The following is an 18,303-nucleotide window of genomic DNA, read 5'->3' on the forward strand; positions in this document are numbered from 1 at the left end:
AACGGCTGGTATGCCTGGGAGCTCACTCGTACCCCCCCCCAGTTCCCCACCCCTGCCAGTGTGAGAAACCAGATTTAACAGACTCTTTCTGCTGGCCTGACCTGGCCTCCCCTCCTCTGCCCCTGTACCCTTTGAGCTGACCCTGAAAGTGCAATGTTTCTCTCGGGTGGGCACCAAATGGCAAAGCAGAGGTGCTCCCCATCTCAGGTCCTCTAGCACCTCCGGGGGCCTTGACTGTTTTGGATCTCTCGGGTAAGTCCCTTAGAGAAGGGTGGGAACAGACTCTTTCTGCTGGCCTGACCTGGCCTCCCCTCCTCTGCCCCTGTACCCTTTGAGCTGACCCTGAAAGTGCAATGTTTCTCTCGGGTGGGCACCAAATGGCAAAGCAGAGGTGCTCCCCATCTCAGGTCCTCTAGCACCTCCGGGGGCCTTGACTGTTTTGGATCTCTCGGGTAAGTCCCTTAGAGAAGGGTGGGTTTGAGCAAGGAGCACCAAGTAAACCCCTGTGCTCTGGAATGGCACTTCTGCAATGAGGGGCTGCATGGACGCGTGGTTCCTCAGGATGGGTTTCGGTCCCGGGTGCACAGAAGTTCCTCTTTGCAGAGGTGCCGGGGGAGTTTAGCAAGGGGAAGCTTTGTGTGGATGAGTACGGTGGTGAGAGTGTGATGGCCCTTCATCTTCATCTTATGAGGACAGGCTGGGAGAGTTGGGGTTGTTCAGCGTGGAGAAGAGAAGGCTGCGGGCAGACCTGATTGTGGCCATTCAGTGCTTAAAGGGGGCCCATAGGAAAGGTGGGGACAAGCTTTTTAGTAGCGACAGCTGTGACAGGACAAGGGGTGATGGTTTGAAACTGAAGCAGGGTAGGTTTAGGCTGGATCTAAGGAAGAAATTCTTTAGCGGGAGGGTGGTGAAACCCTGGCAGGGGTTGCCCAGAGAGGGGGTGGAGGCCCCATCCCTGGGAACATCCCAGGCCAGGTTGGACGGGGCTGTGAGCAACCTGGTCTGGTTCAAGGTGTCCCTGCTGGGTGGTGGGGCTGGGTGACCTCTGGGGGTCCCTTCCAACCCAAAACATTCTGTGGTTCTGTGGTCTCCTAAAACTTGCTTAAGCTGCTCAAAGCCACGTGGGAGCCTGCTGGCACAGCAGCGGTGAGCTGCCCGAAGCCTTGGGTGCCAGCTCCACATCTGCCCCTCCAGGTCTGTGTGGTTCTTCCAGGAGCTGTGGACCAAACAAATTACCTGGAAAGCAATTTCAGCTTTATTTGGCTGCCAGAGTTTAGCTGGAGCCCACAGCTGCGACCTGTTGGCAACTGGGGAAGGAATTGCTGTTTCAGGTGGGCTGTGACAAGAAATTCTGGGAAAACCAACAATGCAATGTGTTCTGTATGAAAATCAATACTTTATTATAACAGCCATAACCCCGGAGGGCTGGTGTTCTGGTTACATAGATGCTACGGTAGTTGTCTGTCCTACAGAAATGTGGAAATACTGCGATGCACTCAATGGAAATACGCCAAGAGACTCTCTAACAACTCCCATGAACTCAAAATCTGGGAAGCCCCACTTGGGCTGCATGGCCGTGGCTGAGGCCAGGGCCTGGCCTTGTAAAGGGAAATACTTCAGGGCACTGGCTGTGTTAGTTTATGCAAGAGGCCCACAGAAATGTCTGTGGTGAGGCCAGAACATCTCCCCGACCTTGATCTCAGGGGGACATGGCATCTACGGAGTTGGTTCTGGTAGCTTTGGTGTGATGTGACTGGCGTGCATTGGCTGGTGCCAGCCAGGTAAGGTAAAAGCTGCTATGTAAGTTCAATAAATACAAAGACAAATCCTGCTTCTTGTTAAACAGGAGCCAATATCCCATTTCTAGGACCTAGCACCACTGTGTGTGGAGTCCAGAATGCCTTTAGGTGGAGATGTGCTCTGTTAGAGAGAGAGAGATGGCTTACGGAAATAAAAGTTTTGAGGAGTTTTAGCTTTGGTGGCGTGGGAAGGAATGAGGGCCCACCCAAAAGGCAGTAAAATCAGTTAAATACTCTAAAGTGGCCAAGGATTCCCCAGTACAGCCAGCGTGTTTTGTCACCAGACAGGCAAATCTGCCTGGCTTGGGTTGTTTACCTGCATCTCCCCACCAGCTGAGTTTGGAAAGCTTGCTGTGGCTTTCAGAGGAAGGCAGCATGAGTGAACACCTCTCGCAGGCACGCACAGAGCGGAGAGAATGATTTTATAATGCTGGTAAAATGGCTGGGCTGATGGCTTCTGGCTGCTGTGTTAAAAGCTTGTGAAATAACACTTTCCCCTCCTGCCAAGTTTCCTATAGGGAGATCTCAAAGTTTGTGAGTGCAAATCCTCTGGGGAGACAGACCTAGAGAGGAAGATGTTGGTGTGGGTATCTGAATAGCAGAGTCTCTAAAATCCTGGGTTGGTTTCTGCTTGTAATTGGTAACAGAGTTGTTAACTGGGATGTTGTAAAGGCAAACTTAAAAGAGACAGCCTGGAGTGGATTCTCATCCTTTGTCCCTCGGACATTGGCTTGAGTTCAGGAGAAAGTGCTTTGGCCTCATTTGGCTACAGATGCCAACAGGTCTCGTGTTTATGCTTGGGGGGCTCCCTTTGTCCTAGGAGCATTCTTCGGTGGGCAGGGAACTGAGCTTTGGCCGGGCACCGCTGCTGAAGGCGTCTGCTTCAGGTGTTGCTGAGTTATCACTGTGGCTTCGAGAGGGTAGTATCTTTGTGCTGCTTCCATTTGGCTTCATCTCACCGTTGGTGCTGCCCGTTCCTCTTGCAAACAGCTTGGAGTTTCTCAAGGTGCTGGCAGAAACTGCCGGGGTGGGGGGGAATGAGAGGAGGGGGAAGGTTAGAAATGTTTCATTTGAACTCTGCTGTATCAAGTTGTATGAATAAAACCACTTACGGTGCTTTGGTCTGGAGTGGACGGTGCTGATGACTGTGGGTATTGGCTGCTCCATACTGTGAACACAAGGACAGAGTGTGAGGATACACATTAACCTCTGCAGTGCCAGAGAGGTACAGAGGACTGGAGTTTGGCCCATGTGAGCTGGGCTTATATGGGTAGAGCCAAGTGCATGGCTGGATCATGAAGGCTAACTCAACAGCAGCTGGGCAAAGCATCCTCTAGAGAAGTGCTGGAACCCTCCAATCTGGGGAGTCTAAGGAAAACTTCAGAGCAAGAAAAAGGGCTGAGCTGCCCCAGGGACTGCTGGGATTTGTTTTTTCTTTGATCAAACCTTCAACACCAGACTCAAAGCTTGGGATGTCTGCTTTCTCCCTAGGTGTTTGAGTGCATCCCTTCCCCTCTTCAGGCACAGGGAAGCCCAGCTTACCTGCTCTCCTCCCCTTCCATCAGCTTCCTGTAAGTGAGGATCTCCACATCCAGTGCCAGCTTGATGTTCATCAGCTCCTGATACTCTTTCACCAGATGAGCCATATCCTCCTTGCTCTTCTGTAGGGCTTCTTCCAGTTTTCTCCCTAGGTGTTTGAGTGCATCCCTTCCCTTCTTCAGGCACAGGGAAGCCCAGCTTACCTGCTCTCCTCCCCTTCCATCAGCTTCCTGTAAGTGAGGATCTCCACATCCAGTGCCAGCTTGATGTTCATCAGCTCCTGATACTCTTTCACCAGATGAGCCATATCCTCCTTGCTCTTCTGTAGGGCTTCTTCCAGCTTGACCAGTTTGGCTTTGGCATCCTTCAGGGCCATCTCGCCATGCTCTCCTGCTTCTTTGATATGCTCCTCTAAGTACAGGCACTGGTGTTGCAAAGGGAAAAGGATGGTGGAGGCATTAGGTGTGTTGTAGTTTCAGACCTGTATGTCAGAGTTTTGTCACCCACCCCAGGACGCACCTGGCTCTTTTGGGACACGATGCAGGACCTCAGCTTCTGGATCTGTATGTTCAGGTCTGCGATTTCCCGTCGGCTGTCAAGGAGGTGACCCCCGTAGGTGCCTGACTGGGTGCTGCCTTCATTCAGCTGCAGAAGAGATGGAAGAGTGGGTTATCTGCACACCTCCTCTGCTGTAGCAAAGGAATCTGTGAGGATTCGCACTGCCCTTGAGGAGAAATACCTAACTGGGGAAAGATAGCGGGTGTGTGGGAGGATATAGGACTCATTCTCAATCCTCTTCTAGCTGTAGCTGTGTCAGGTATAGAGCACACTGTCTCTTGGGGTTAATCACATTCTTGCTCTCTTTGGAGGAGGCACCACCAGTAGAAGGTCACTTGCATCTTAGGTGGGACAAGCTGCCACTGGGAGATGTCCTTGCCTTTCTCCACTGGCAGTACGGAGAGCCTAGAGCGATGGAACTACTAATTTACACACCTGAGTTAGGAGGAGTTGGTCTAGGTTAGCACCCTGACCCTCCCTCCATTCCCAGGTATGGTCTGTCCCTCCACATCTTGCTGATTCCTGTAGTTTCTAGGCTGATCTCCCTCTTCCTTCCCTGCCTCTCCCCAGTATCAGTCAGTTAAGGAGACAAATACCTTTCTCCTGGTAAGTGCTTCAGCTTCCTCCCAGCTCCGAAGAGCCAGGGCTTCATACTGAGCCCTCACTTCTTCCACAATTCTGCTCAGATCAAGTTTGCATGCATTGTCAATTCCCAGCACCACAGAAATGTCCTTAATTTCTGTTAGCAGCTCCTCAAGTTCCTGAACAGGAAAGAGAGAACAGGACTGAGACACCAAGCAGTCAACGAAGCTACAAGCCAGGAGAGAGCTGAACCCTGGCAGATCTGCTGTGCTTACTTAGGCAAAGCATCTTCCATAGGAGATGGTGAGATTTCCTAGGTTTTTCAGTCTCGGAAGTTTGGAAGCTGGTATTATTTTCTCCATAAAACCCAGACTCAGGCTAGGGTGTTGGTTTGGGACCTTCGGATGCAACCTGCCAAGAGTCTGACCAAATAGTGCATTTGTCCTGCATCAAGAGCAGGTGAATTGAACTGATGATCATGCTTCCCTGTCTATCGATATTCAGGTGGTGGGCATATATATGTCTCGGGCAAGAAATAGGGCAGCGTGAATCATTCTGCAGGCTGGTGGTGCTAGAAAGGTGCCTTTAGTGGCCCTTCTGCGGAAGCAGAGCTCGGCAAAGAGGCCGTGGCTGCCACTTGTGTTCTTCCAGGCTGCTTTGTGTCTAGGTAGAGAAGGGAGAAACAGGACCCTTCTCTGAACACGTCTATCGCTAGCGGACCTATTCTGCTCCCCAGAGCTGCTCTCGTATGCTGGGGCAGCTCAAGCCAGCACGGGGGAAGCAGGAACATGTGCACGCAAGCTATCGTGGACTGGAAGATTTGCTCTTGAGAGCTGACTCGGTCACAGCTTTAGAAAAAGGAGCCAAACAATGATGAATGCAGGCTCCCCTCAGTGAACCTAAAAAAGACCCTTAATCCCTGCTTGTAAACTGCACTCCTGGGTGGTTTGTAACCAGGCAAGACCCGACTTGGTGTCGAGCTGCTGGTGTACACGTTCACTTGGCAGCTCCGCTCTTATCAGTACGCCTGCAGTTGCTCTGATTTACACCACTCTTACGAGAGAGTAGCATACACCTCTCCCCATCCCTTAACCTTTCATCTCCAAGTTTTTGTTCTTCCCTTTTGTGCTAAGGGCTCTAATCTCTGTAGAGACGCGTTTGTATACCTTGTTTGCCTTGCCTTCCCCTGAGTGGGGAAACAAAGGGCACCCTGACCTGGTGATTCACGAATAATAGGGAAATACCCCACCATTCTTCCAAAGAGCAGGATTACCAGTGTATTTGTATTTTTTTTTCCCCCCCACTGGTGTTTAATCCTTGAGCCTCTTTGTTAATCTTTGAGCAGGGTTAATAGCTATGGGAGAAAATGCATGTTTATTGCAAATACTTAAGCATCCTCTGCCAGGGTAAGAAATAAAAAAAAAAAAAAAGAAAGAACCTGGTGGTTTATTAATGAGGACTGAGGCTGGGATTTTCTTCTGATTCATACCAACATGCTGTGAGCAAAGCTGTTGAGCGAAGTTTTCCTCATTTGCCCTTCCACTGGCTATGTGTGCCTGTACGTTGAAGTCAGTCAAACCAACAGGTACAGGCGAAAAAATGACTAACCCAAAACCAAGCGATGGAGAGGAGATGGTGGTGGTGGGGGTTTAATTTCTTTGCATGAAGCATCAGTTAAAAAAAAAAATTAAAAAAAAAATAAATGCAGCCTTCTGCCAGGACAGCAGCATGGAACCTAGAGGAAATCAGCTCAAGAAGATCCTCACTGCAGGATCTGACTTCCAGCTGCCCCTGTGAATTGCCTTGTACCAGGAATAATCTTGTCATTTTAGAGAATGTAAGGCTTCCTGGTTAGGGCATCTGCTCTAATGCAGTTCTGCTGTTACACAGGTCCTTCTGCCTCTCCGGGCCTCAGTTTCCCCACAAGGAATGTTAACATTCCTCTGTCAAGCACTGTAACTGTTTGTAGTGGTAGAATTTAGACAAATCGTTAGTATTCCTAAAACACTGCTGAGCCTGCTTGGTGACATTTTACAGGCTCTGAGTAAGTGGCTGTAATCGCTTCACCCTGTTTGAGTCGATACAGGCACGCTGCAGCCTCTGGGTTTGGCTGAAGGGCTGCAGGCTCCATATCCCTCCCCCGTGGTGAAATCATACCTGACCACGCACGTCTCCTTCAAGTGGGAATGGACTATGTTGGGTTGTGTTAAAGAGCATCCAGCACTGCCCCCAGCTTCACCACTTGTCCCGTTTTGCTTTGATCCCTTCCTCTGAATCTGAGTGGAATCCTACTCGGCTCGCTCCTGACCTGGGGCGTTCGGTCTCAAGGCAAACGCTACCACTTGGGGTTAGGAGCTGAGCCTACAAACAGCCGGCGCGGGCGTTGGATGGGGGTTCCTGACTGTCAGAGGGGAGACCCTGCAGTAGCTGTGGGGCAGAAGGAACATCCTGGTCAAATTCAAAATGGAGATAGTTTGGTTAAAGAAAGGGGAGATTAGCTCCTGAGACCCTGCCTTAAGCCATGAATAGTTGTCTGCAACACTGTGCAGCTCCCCTGGCCAAGCACTCATTTTGGTGTAGATCTGGAACAATGCCCTCACTGCAGGGGAACTGTCCACAAAAATGCCCTTTTTTTTTTTTTTTTTTTGCATGGTAGCTTGTGTGTGTGCCAGGGCCACTCTCCCAACTGCATTTTTACCTGCTCGTAGATGGTTTTCTTCAAGTCCATCAGCTCTTGGAGCCCATTGAGTTTTACCTCCAGCTCGGTTCTGTGCAAGGAGCTCACATCTAAATCCTGCAGGGGATTGAAAGTGTATTAATGAGGAGTTTGAGTTCGTAGCAAGAAGTCTTTCCCACCGCCACATCTTCCCCAGCGAGGGTCCTGCTTGCTGTTTATTGGCAGATACTTGTGACACTCCTGCTCTACAAGTAGGGAGGCTCCTTTCTGGACCTTGTTCCTCTGCAAGGTGGGTTTGTTTTTTTTTTTTTTGGTGAGCGCTTTGGTGGAAGTCTCAAATGAGGTAGGGTGGAGAAGGAAACAGGCAGGGCTGGTCCATACCCACGCATCTTTTGTTCACCACAAAAAGCATGGGCTATTGAAAACTCTGATGCCATCCACAAAAGTCACCAGAACTGCCCTTACTGGCTGCTGAGTGTGTCAGGGAAAACATGCAATTAGCCATAATGATCATTTGCGGAGAGTGTTTCCTCTGTCTAATAATACCCTCTGTTCCTGCATCTTGGATTTTTTTTTTTTTTTTTTTTTTTTTCAATGTAAAGGCTGTGCACAAAGCCTATTTCAGCTGATATTCAAATACAGCTCCTTCTGGGGCAGGATGTTTAAACAGGGTGTGACCCCGCGACAGGGAACAAAAGCAAACACATTTATCAATTTCCAGCCTTTCCCAACCGATGATGTCATTCTGGGAGACAACATGCCAGGGAGGAGAGGTGTTGCCTCGGAGGGTCAGGGGGTGCAGACCCCTCCAGGCCAGGTCTGGCCAGTGCAATTGCAATGTGGTTGGGTACAGGCGTGTTCTGACCCCCAGGTGCTTCCGCCAGGAGCTGTGGGGCTTTTCTGTAACCACAAATGGCCCGGACTCACTTGTGCTTTTCCTATTGAGATGGTGACTGTGTTCACCACTCCACTGTCCTCCTCAAGACCTTATTACCCTACAAAACATCTGTGGTACGAGGACCATCTTGCCTCTCCAGGCTCTTCTGTGACTACGCAGAGCTCGCGTAGAGCCTGTCCAGATGAAAAGCTTCTCTTGCCACTGACCTTTTTGAGCTCCATGAAGGTGTATTCCATGCCACTACACAGGCGAATTTCATCCTCGTATCTAAGAAGAATGAAAAAAGCAGTAAGAAATTGCACATGGTGCATCCGCTGGGATGCTTAAGGTTGTCTTGCTGGCCCCCAAAAGCACTGGTACAATGCTTTCAAGTTCTACTATGATGTCCCACCTCCCTGACGTACTCTAGACAGCAAGAAGAGATCTCTCTTAGGTGTGGACATCTTGGACAAGAGAGGGGATAACAAGCTGCCGCATGCCAGCTCCTCTGTAGTAACACCATGAGCACTTTAATTCCAAAGAGGCCCAAAGTAGAGAGGAGGTAGCTTTAGTTTTAATTTAATTTGAGGGCTAAGCAACCTCAGGTTACCTTGCATTTGCCACAGAAAGAGAGAGTAGGCACGGAGAAGTGGGGTGTGGTGAGTTTTTCCCTGTGAAACCCAGCTGCATGCCCAAAGACTCCTAAATTTTCACCCTAAGCTTTCCTCTTCTGTTTCTTTCAGGTATCCTCAGCATTTAATTTTCAGAGTCTTGGAGTCTTCTCAAGGGAGAAAACTTCAGCCTGTGAAAATCCTGAGAGTACCGGACTGGTGTCATAACTTATCCTAAACATAGCACAGTTTGTGAAGTAACACAAGACCTAGTAAAGCCATTTGTGGAAAATAGAGCCCACAGAGCAGAAGGTAACAAAAACTGGATGGGACAGGGTAGAGTCCTAATGGCTCAATATCCAGCAGAGGAACCAGCCCCACAAGTGTTTAAAAGCAGGTTTGATAAAGCAGGACCAGGACAGCAAAGACTTAGTCTAGGGGCAAATTAATTTCTTGATGGCCAGCAGCAGACACAAGAGGGTAGCTGGCTCTTGAGATGAGCGTGTGGCTAGCCCTGATGTTGCTAAAAGCAGGATCTGACCAGGAAGCCACAGAGTCTCTTTTGGGCCTGATGCGTGACCAGCAGCAGTTGGTTCGTTTGCCATGCAGGAGCATTATGTGATGGGTGTTTGGTAGCTCCTACTGTGCTGCTGGGAGTGTTGGGTCTTCTGCTGAGACCAGAGCAGGTTGTGCACTCAGGGAGGTTGTGGCTTCCCTGCTCTTCCAGGATACCTCAGGCTCCTCTTAGCCTAATGTGCTCATAGAGTTTCCACGCTGTGAATGAAACCTTTCGGTGCTACTTAAAGACGTCACCAAACTGGTTATGGAGAAGGCTGAGATCTTTGGGAATGAGGTAAAATGGCATCTCCTAACAGAGTGATGATGATAACATCGGGGGTGACAGCCGTATTCTGGTTTTTGGTGGTCTGGTTACACTCAAGAGCCTTCCCAGCTGTTGTACAAACCTTTAGGAGAGAGAGGAGTTGTGCCTAGGAGCAGAAGGAGAAGACATTGGGAATGCAGCACAGGGCACCACATTGCAGGGCAAGGGGGTAAGTCGTGCTCAGGAGCTAAGTCGTGCTCAGGAGCTGACCTGAAATATCAAAAGCAGCTCCCTGGAGCTGTTGCTCCCTCCTCGGAGGGGCTGGTGGGGGCACAGAGGGCATCTGACAGGCGCAGGCTCTACAGTTAGGTGCTTCTAGGGTTCCTCTTGGGTACCCCCATGGTGTTAAACTCACCCTCTCCTTGCCTGCTTTTGTAAGGCCAGGTAGCGTGGCTAACGAGATTTACCTGTCTGGTTTCTCTGCTCTTTAGCTGGAATGTTAGCCATGCTGGCAGGAACTATGTGCTGAGCTTAATTACAGCCTGCCACTCTTCCTTCATCCTCATTGCATCCCAGCCCAATCCCAGTCTGTCCCAGCCTGCCGAAGCAGCTTCACACATTGCCGGGCGCTGACATAAGCTTGCATATTGAACAAACACCACTCCTGACTGAAAGAGAGCAGGCCCAGCCAGCCAAACATGCTCACCACACAGCTCCGGAGGGACCTGGCGGCCGGGAGATGACTCACATGGGGATGGAGCATTCCACACACACATTACAGCATTTATCTCCTTAGAGATAATCCTCAAGCAGTCATGCATTAAGGCATAAATCCATCCCATCTCAATTCATGCATTTAAGACACACTTGAGACGGGCGTCTGGTCGCCTTGGGCTCCTTCCATAGGCAGTGATCCAAATCTCAGGCAGGCTATGTTCCTCTCTGGATGTGCCTTCAAGACTACTTTAGGGTGAAGATACAGTGGTGGGATGGATCTGAGCCTGGTGGCATGAAATTAAGTCAGTCTTCCTCGTGTGGAGCAAGGAAACAGGGCAGGAAGTAGCTGAAACCCAACTGCGGAGGCTGAAGGTAGAGGGGTGTTGACTGTCTAGTCTTCAGGTGGCAAGATTTGACTGACACAGTCCTGGGATGTCAGAAATGGATCCTCTAAGGGCTGTATGCCCCATATTTCCTGCAGTATCCCCCCCATGCCACACTGGAGTAGATCAGCATGGGTAAAAAATTCCCTGCCTTCTCATACAAACGAGTCTTTGCACATGCAAATCACACATGGGGGGAAACGAAGCAAACACGCAGATGTGCACCTCTGGGCAGTCACCCCTATTTGGGTATGTTTGGGTATTTGATTTTTTTTTAGCTTGATTTCCTAAAGAAGGAGGGTTTGAAATCCTGTGCCAGCCTCCAAACCCACTTCCCTGTCCCCTCTCCGTCCTTCTCTGTGTTTGGAATCGCTGGTCAATGGCAACCTAATTTGAGAAGGAGGTGCAAGCGTCCTCGCTAGTTAAATCTCCTGTGTGGTTGTTGGAAAGCAGTCCCTGGATGGAGAAGACAGACAAATGAGGGCCTTCTGGAGGGGCACTGACCATCAGATTTCACGCATTAAGTGCTCTGTTGGGCAGCAGCCTGCTTGGGTGGTCACTGTGTGCGTGGCGTGTTAAGCCTGGAGTGCGGCAGCGTGGATGAGAGCATCACCGGTTAAATGTGCCAGTGGAGTTATTAGCTTTTCCTCCCCTGAAAGATTTCATTTGGGAAAAGAAACCTCCACAGGAATCGGACACCTCCAACATTTGCGTGGTTTAGGCAGACCATTTGCTCCAGAAAAACAACTGGGCTGAGGCAGCCTTCTCGAGGGCAGCGTGCAGGACTCAACAGAGCCAGCGTGGGTTAGGACGGGGCTGGATCGCTGCCTGGAGAAGGCTCAGCAGAAGCAGCGCTTCTCTCCCCGTGAATCACTAACCGCTGGGAGCAGCGCGGCGGGTTGTCGCTGTCGCAGAAATCCACCTGCACTGGCTTTGGCGTTAACAGCACCCAATGACAGGGTGGGTTTTGCCTATTTGCTGCTTAGGTCACCCCTGGCAGGACTTGTGCCTTGCAGCTCACACATGGGAGAAAGCAGAAGGGGAAGGCTTCGCAAATGAAGGCCAAGGGCTTTGAGGAGCAGCGTCATTGCTGAACGCTGTTTTCCTGTGGCTGCGTAGTCCCACAAAGCGGGAGCTCTTCTCCAGACCAACAGTTGGGCTAGTCATAAGCTGGTGCCCGTTGTGGATTCTCTGCTGTCTAATACTGTGCCTGTGCACGTGCTGCATCCTCATCCGCTATGTGTGTTGGGTGTAGGGTGGGTCCTGTTCCTCTAGTCAGCCTCTTTTTTTGATTTTGAGGGATATTGCATCCCTATCATGCCTATCCTGTTGTCCAGCTAGGTAGTAACTGTCCAAGAAAATCAAAAGGTAGGGGGAAACACACAGGCAGCCTGTTTGTGCAAGTACCTTTATCCTTAAATCAGGCTAAAAAACAAAAATAGTGCCAGGCATAGGCAATTACCGAGGCAATTACCGGGTACAAATATGACTACAGACTGTGAGAGCAGATACGGGTGACAGATCTGACATTTCTCTACCACCCCAACCATTTTCCTATCTGTCTGGGTTTTCCTGACTGTCGGGACATAAACCAAGAAGTATCTTTTCTAACCGCAGTGCCACAGAGCAGATAATTCCTCAGGAAAGTGCAAGAAAGACCAAGTGCTCCAGAGAAGGATGGCAGGGTTTTAGGGCAGGGAGTAAATGGCACAATCCATACTGCAGCTTTGATCCAAGCTCAGTATTGCTACCTGTCAGCAAAGCAAGCATCTGCAAGCCCAAAGGTAGTGAAACCAACATCAGAATGAAGAGCAGGCAGACACCCACCACGAGGAATTGAGGGATTTCTAGGCACCTGGGTATCAGTGCGTTCCTTCTTGAAGGCTGCTGAGCACGAGGATTTCAGCATAAGGTCACAAACCAAACTCCTAGTTCCTATTCCTGCTCCACCACCAGCTCAGTCCCCGAGCTCGAGTACGACATTTAACTGCTGTCCCCGTTAGCATGTCTGTAAAGTGGAGGTATGGGTCCTTCCCCTAATTTGCAGACACATCAAGTAGCTGGCTTAATCAAGGTCTGCAAAGAGCTTTAAGATCCTTGGGCTAAACTCTCTGGAGAGGGCACTGTTATTATTTATGCATCATTTTGTACATCAGGAACAGGTTTGGGCTATTACTACAGCGATGTCTATCAGTGCCAGGGGAGGGGTACTCCCTTAGGTCGGTTCTGACAGTGCCCATACATGGCTCTCTGCTACACATCCACGTGGAAGACTCCCGAGATGGTGTGTAGGCAGGTGGGTGTAACTGTAAGGGAAAGTATCTCATTGTGGATTCATCTGTGGTATGCAAATGACACCGATAATAAGAAAAGCATTGTCTTCTTGAATGAGCCATGGCACATCTCAGATGCTCTTATCTGAAGATCTCAAAGCTCTTGGCAAAAGCAGAGATAAGCACGTGGCAGCTGGTCCTCCCTTAAACTTTCAGCTGCCTCAATATTTTCTGTCAAGGCGTTTTCTGATTAAAAGTCTGACTTTTTGGTCAGGGCAGAATTTTGCATTGAATGTTGTCAGGTGAAGGGGGAAAGGGGGGGATGTCTGTTAACACTAAGCAACCTAGATCTGTAAAACGGTTTAGGGGAGAAAGTTCTGGCTTGTGATAATAGTGTGGAGAATAAATATTTCCCTGTTTCAGTGGCTGTCATGCCCGATAATACTGTTCTCCAGAGCTGTTCTCTGGTCTGAGGCATTTCTCAGATGCCCCTCAGTCTTTGCTATTTCCCTTGTTATGGGTTTCCTTTCATCTCTGGTTAATCAGAAAGAGGTTAACTTCTCACATACACAGTTCTGTGCACACCAGACCAGGAATTTGTTCCTGGGAATAGCAGGCTGTCTGTGTTAAATCAATCCCACGCTACTCTCTGCGCCCACAGCTGCACCCATACCTTGCAAACATACTCCCCCTTGCAATGGCCAGCTAGGCCGGACACCTACTTGCTTCGAAAGTTATCCATGGTGCTCAGGACCTTCGTCAGCTCCGTCTCGAGGTTTTCCTGCTCGTAGTTGAGCGCCTTCATCTCTTGATTCATTTTGCTCATGTACTGATCGTAGATGGCCTTGATGTCAGACTCCGAGTGGGAATTGTCTTGATCCTTCAGGAAGTTCCACCTTGTCGTCAGGATCTTGTTCTGTTGCTCCAAGCACTGGACCTGCAGAAAAGGTTTACAGAGATGTTTCTAACGCCAACAGTCAAAAGCAAAGCTGACCGCTCCTGGCAGGGTGGGAGACATTGGCTTGGAGACCCTCAGACCAGTGAGAAGCTGCTGGGATCAGCAGAGGTTTCCAGGTAAGAACAAGAAATGCCCTGAAAATCAGGCCCAAGGATGGAGGGTTATAGGGACTTCTGGAAGTTTTACACATTACCTACTAATTCATTTCTTGATAGAACATGATCACATCAAAACAAATGAGCATCTTTTATTAAGTCACTGAAAAATAAGAACTGTTCAGTGCTAGTCCCCCTTGCCCATGGACGTATTGAAACACAGGCTGAAAATTCACCACAGGTCACGCACAGAGGTCCAGGGTGAATGAAAGTCAGATTTATGGCCTCAGAGTGGCACTCTCAGGTCTGTAGGATTTGATAATTCCTCTCAAATCTGTAGGATTACACCATGGTGAAGTTTGAGTAATGAATCAGAGTCCTGGTTTGTATTGCAAAGCAACATAGACAAGGCCTATGGGAACTCGAGAGAAGAAGCAAATAATTACAGACTCCACGTGAGGTCTGTGTGTGCGTGTGCCTGTCTGCTAGAGAGAGGATACACTGCTTTTTCATCCACCCACCGTTTGCTGAATCTGGCACTCTTCTTTCCTGATATTCACAATCTTAACAGTACCGCTCAGTGTTGAACACTTTATCTTCGAAGCTCTTGGCTAGCTTTGATTAATTATCTAATTGCTACCATAGAATCTATTCTATGATTAATTATCTAATTGCTGCCCCTCTCTCTTACTGCTCTGTGAGCAAACCTGAACTCCTTCAGTCACGTTTTGGCTGGTGATTTGTGAGTTGTCTCCAACAGTGTCCTCCGCTCTACCATGGAGATGATTCGGTGCTGGTACTGTGCGGTGTGAGCAGTGGGGCACAGATGCTATCAGGCCTTGACCTTCTGCTTGGCCTTCAGCTTTGACTTTAACTTTCTGTGGCCTGAAGCAGCATCAGTGCATTGAAGAGGCGGAGTTCCCAGCTGCTGACCGCGGCACAGACGCACATGGTGAGAGGCAGCATCTTCCCCAAAACGCTCCTTATCTGAACACGGAGAGAGAACCAGGTGCAGAGAGCAGCCAAGCACCACGATGCTCATGGTCAGCTTTCAGCAGAAGGGATGTGAGTGTTGGGATCTTCCAGGTCTCGCTCTTAGAGACCTAATCCTTTCCTCCTGATACCTTAACGCATGCCCGTAGAGATCCCGTCAGTAGCCCAGTCTGCTGCCTGGCTGCTTTGTCCTGGCACAAAGCCGGAGCGGCACACTGTGCACGCGTGAGGCTGAAAACCAGAGGATGATGCGGCACAAAGCCGGAGCGGCACACTGTGTGCGCGTGCACGCGTGAGGCTGAAAACCAGAGGATGATGCTGCAGCAGAGCCAGAAAGGGGCATTGCAAGCGCCACGAGTAAGTGGCCTCCAGGGCTACCAGGAGCCAATTGGGCCATTTGCTCTCTCCATCTGAGGCATCTCAGGGGTTGTGGTAGAGCATCCCTCAGCAGGGCTGGGGTCAACCAGTGGGGCTGGCTGTAGGGAACAGCCTCACATCTTAAGGTGGCTTCCCTGTTTGCTGCTGGGACGGTAAATGATTGAATGCGTTAGCTGTTGTTCTAAGTTCATCTTTGACCCTCAAATCAAGTCTCAGTTCCTGAACTTGCTCCTAATCCTTAGCTGCTCCATTTCTTCCTCCCCCAAACTCTTCAGTTTCTTTCCTGTTCCCAGACCATACCCATCCACTGGGCTGAACTGCTTACACGGTGGCTTCTTATATAGCGTCCCTCTTAAAAGACTTTGCAAGGAAGAATTTCTGCTGACACGGGCTTCGCAGCAGAAGGATCACCCAGATCTGGCCTCATTTCCTGGAAAACCATGCCTGAACACAGAAGAAGTGACCAAAGCTTGGTCCTTGAAGGCCTCTACCTCTGTGCTGCTCAGGCTAAAGGTAGGGCTTCAAACAGGGGCTCCATGTCTTGGCTTTTCCCTGTCTTCCACCTGGACATATCTGGATGGGAAATAAATACTAGCAGTTCTGGACCAGGCTGCGGGAAAACCATCAGCAGCAAACTGCTAAAGTTAGCTGCTCAGGCTTGAGACCATCTGAATTCCTGATTAAAAAGACAAGTTCTCTTTGACAAGGAAGTGTCCTTACTTTCCTCTGGAATGAAGGCCTGAGGCAGGAGGCTGAAGTTTGCCACTTGATGTACCTCTTGAAGCTGCAGCCTTCAAAGCTAAAGGCAGGAACTGCTCGCAGTAAAGTCAAAGCCACTCAGCTAAGGTGGGGTGTTTGTATCGTCTGTCCATCGGGTCCTGCGATGCACACTTATCAGCAGGCCACCAGACTGGGTTTATCAGGAAACCTGGAGGCTCTCTCACTTCTTCCATCCCTGTTTGCACGGAACAGGCTAGTGCACGTGGTCTGGCTCACGTACATATTGTCACTGCCTGGTCTTGTCCCATCTCCCTTACCCCCATCCTTTCTGCTGAGGTCTGGTTTCCGAGCAGGGCTAACATCCACACAACCCCCCACCTCTCCATCTGGATAGTCAAAGGACCGGTCCTGCAGCACGTGCAACGCAACCCACCTGGGTGATTTCCAAACCAGGGGTTCTCCAAATTCACATTGCCAAAATCTGAGCTTGGAAAAGCGCAGACATGGAGGCTGCCATGCCCCTCCATCCAGGGTCATCCCCCTGGTACCGCCGCACGCCTGTTTGCACATGTAAGCGTGGTTGGTTCACAACTATTCAGTTTAGAGAGATGCTATGGGAGATGGGTCCCCTGCCCTTCTCCCTCCCAGTGTAAATTTGGGTCCTCTTAGAGGTAGAGTTAAAACAAAATAAAAAAAAAATCCCAAGCCATAGCAGCTTGGCATTGAGTGCCTGTATTGTAGACTGCAGTGAAGCAATCCTCCTAGGAGATTACCATCTGTTTACAGAGCACCAGGGCTTTGCAGAAACCTGCCTCGGCTGGATGAGTTGTTTTCCTTTGAGAAAACCTTCTGCCTTCTCATGGATCTTAAGAGATGAAAGCGACACTTTCTTGGCTAAGCATGCAACCCCTCGCAATAAAAACCGCAGAGGAGGGAGGTGGGTGGGGGGTCTCCCTTGCCTACCACATTGCTATGGAGGTGAATTTGCAGCTCTCTTGAGCAGCTGGAGAAGAATTTGAGCTGCCGCCTTAATCAGCGTCACTGCCCATGGCTGTTTGTCCACTCTGGGAGCCAAGGCCTGCTCTGTCCGGCAGCCTACATCCATGGCCCTGCCTTTGCTGCTCAGGGTCCCCAAGGGCAGAGCTGCTTGTCCTCCCCAGCGACCCACAGGGCGAGAGGCACAGCAAAGGAGATGCACGGGCTGCCCGATGCTGCTGACCATGGATGTGGCCCGGCTTCACCTAGAGATGATGCTAACCCTTGTTAGAACAGATAGCACTGGAGGAATAATTAATTGGGTAATTAGCCTAATATTCAGAGCCTGGCAATGGTTAGCTGAAGGCCTTCATAAGGCTCCTGAGAGACTGGTTAGTGTCTGCTTCCCCGCCACCCCCCTTGTCCCCATGCTGCACTGTGGTCCTCACCTTACCTTCTCAATGAGGGTCACGAACTGGTTGTTGAGCAGCTTGATGTCCTCTTTCTCCTGCTGACGCATGGCTTGGAAGTCAGGGTCGATATCGAGGTGCACGGGGGCCAGGAGTCTCCCGTTGACGGAGAAGGAGGGGTAAGAGGAGCATCGGTATTCACCATCTGCATGGAGGCTGAGAGAGTCATAGCCATTGCTGGCCACCCCGTTGGGACTGCAGCGGCCCAGGCGATCCGGGGATGTGCCGGCTGCTTTTCCTCCGCTCATCTTCCCTGACACCTCCCAAGAGGAGAGGGAGCCACTGGTGAAGGCTTCACAAGGGTTAGTCATGCTCGACTTGTGGCTCTGCAGCTCGAGGGGAGGGGAAGGGAGGGAAAGGAGGAGGAAAAAAAAGAGATGAAGTTTTCTTGCTGCTGCTGCCTCAAAGGGAAGGAGAGTAGTGGCACGCTGAGGAGTTTGGTCGGCTTAATTCCTGTCTCCTCGGCTCGTGGGTTGGCTAATGAATTACAAGCACCTGTTCTCCTATGTTCATTAAACGGAGGAGGGTGTAACCGTTGATGTAATCCAGATCAACCTGTTGGCTTTTTTTTTTTTTTTCCTTTTCCCTCCTCTCTCTGTACCCTCCTTTCTTCAGGAGCTTGTTTGTGTGGTGAGGGCATAGGCACTCGCAGCAAAAACAAATCACTCACAGGTAATTTGCTGGGCCCCAAGTGGCTGCTTTCCTCATCCTTAAATGGTGAAGAAAGCAATCAAAGGTGCTGGGCTTGCAGCAGGCTCGGGGAGGATGGCTCTGAGAGTGGCTGCTGTGCTGGTGCTTGGCGCATGGAGCCTGGCTTTAGCCCCTGGCTGGTTTCCAGCCAAAATCTGGAGGAAAGAAATGTGATTTTCTTTCTT

The 18,303-nt window shown here is 50.1% G+C and overlaps 2 protein-coding genes across 4 annotated transcripts in view; one reads left to right on the plus strand and one right to left on the minus strand.

The window, feature by feature from the left end:
* Nucleotides 1-18,303, plus strand: part of LOC104134646 (keratin, type II cytoskeletal cochleal) — a 70,241-nt gene that overhangs the window by 23,803 nt on the left and 28,135 nt on the right. The gene's annotated exons all lie outside the window — the stretch shown is intronic.
* On the minus strand, nt 2,616-17,739 carry KRT80 (keratin 80). The gene is made up of 9 exons (XM_009648224.1): nt 17,413-17,739; nt 13,562-13,776; nt 8,260-8,320; nt 7,177-7,272; nt 4,493-4,657; nt 3,858-3,983; nt 3,542-3,762; nt 2,912-2,967; nt 2,616-2,818 (listed from the first exon to the last, which is right to left on the minus strand). The coding sequence occupies exons 1-9, from the start codon at nt 17,737-17,739 to the stop codon at nt 2,616-2,618; spliced, it is 1,470 nt and encodes a 489-aa protein (XP_009646519.1).

This window comes from Egretta garzetta, unplaced genomic scaffold, assembly GCF_000687185.1.
Source record: "Egretta garzetta isolate BGI_Z169 unplaced genomic scaffold, ASM68718v1 scaffold581, whole genome shotgun sequence".
NCBI lineage: Eukaryota > Metazoa > Chordata > Aves > Pelecaniformes > Ardeidae > Egretta > Egretta garzetta.

What these genes read in the sequence shown, in the direction of transcription:
- KRT80 (XM_009648224.1), bottom strand. Translation starts at nt 17,739, where the DNA reads ATGACTAACCCTTGTGAAGCCTTCACCAGTGGCTCCCTCTCCTCTTGG. An exon ending in ATGGATAACTTTCGAAGCAA is followed by an intron (nt 8,321 to 13,561) that starts GTAGGTGTCCGG and finishes CATTCTTCTTAG; the next exon opens with ATACGAGGATGAAATTCGCC. An exon ending in CCTTCATGGAGCTCAAAAAG is followed by an intron (nt 7,273 to 8,259) that starts GTCAGTGGCAAG and finishes AATCCCCTGCAG; the next exon opens with GATTTAGATGTGAGCTCCTT.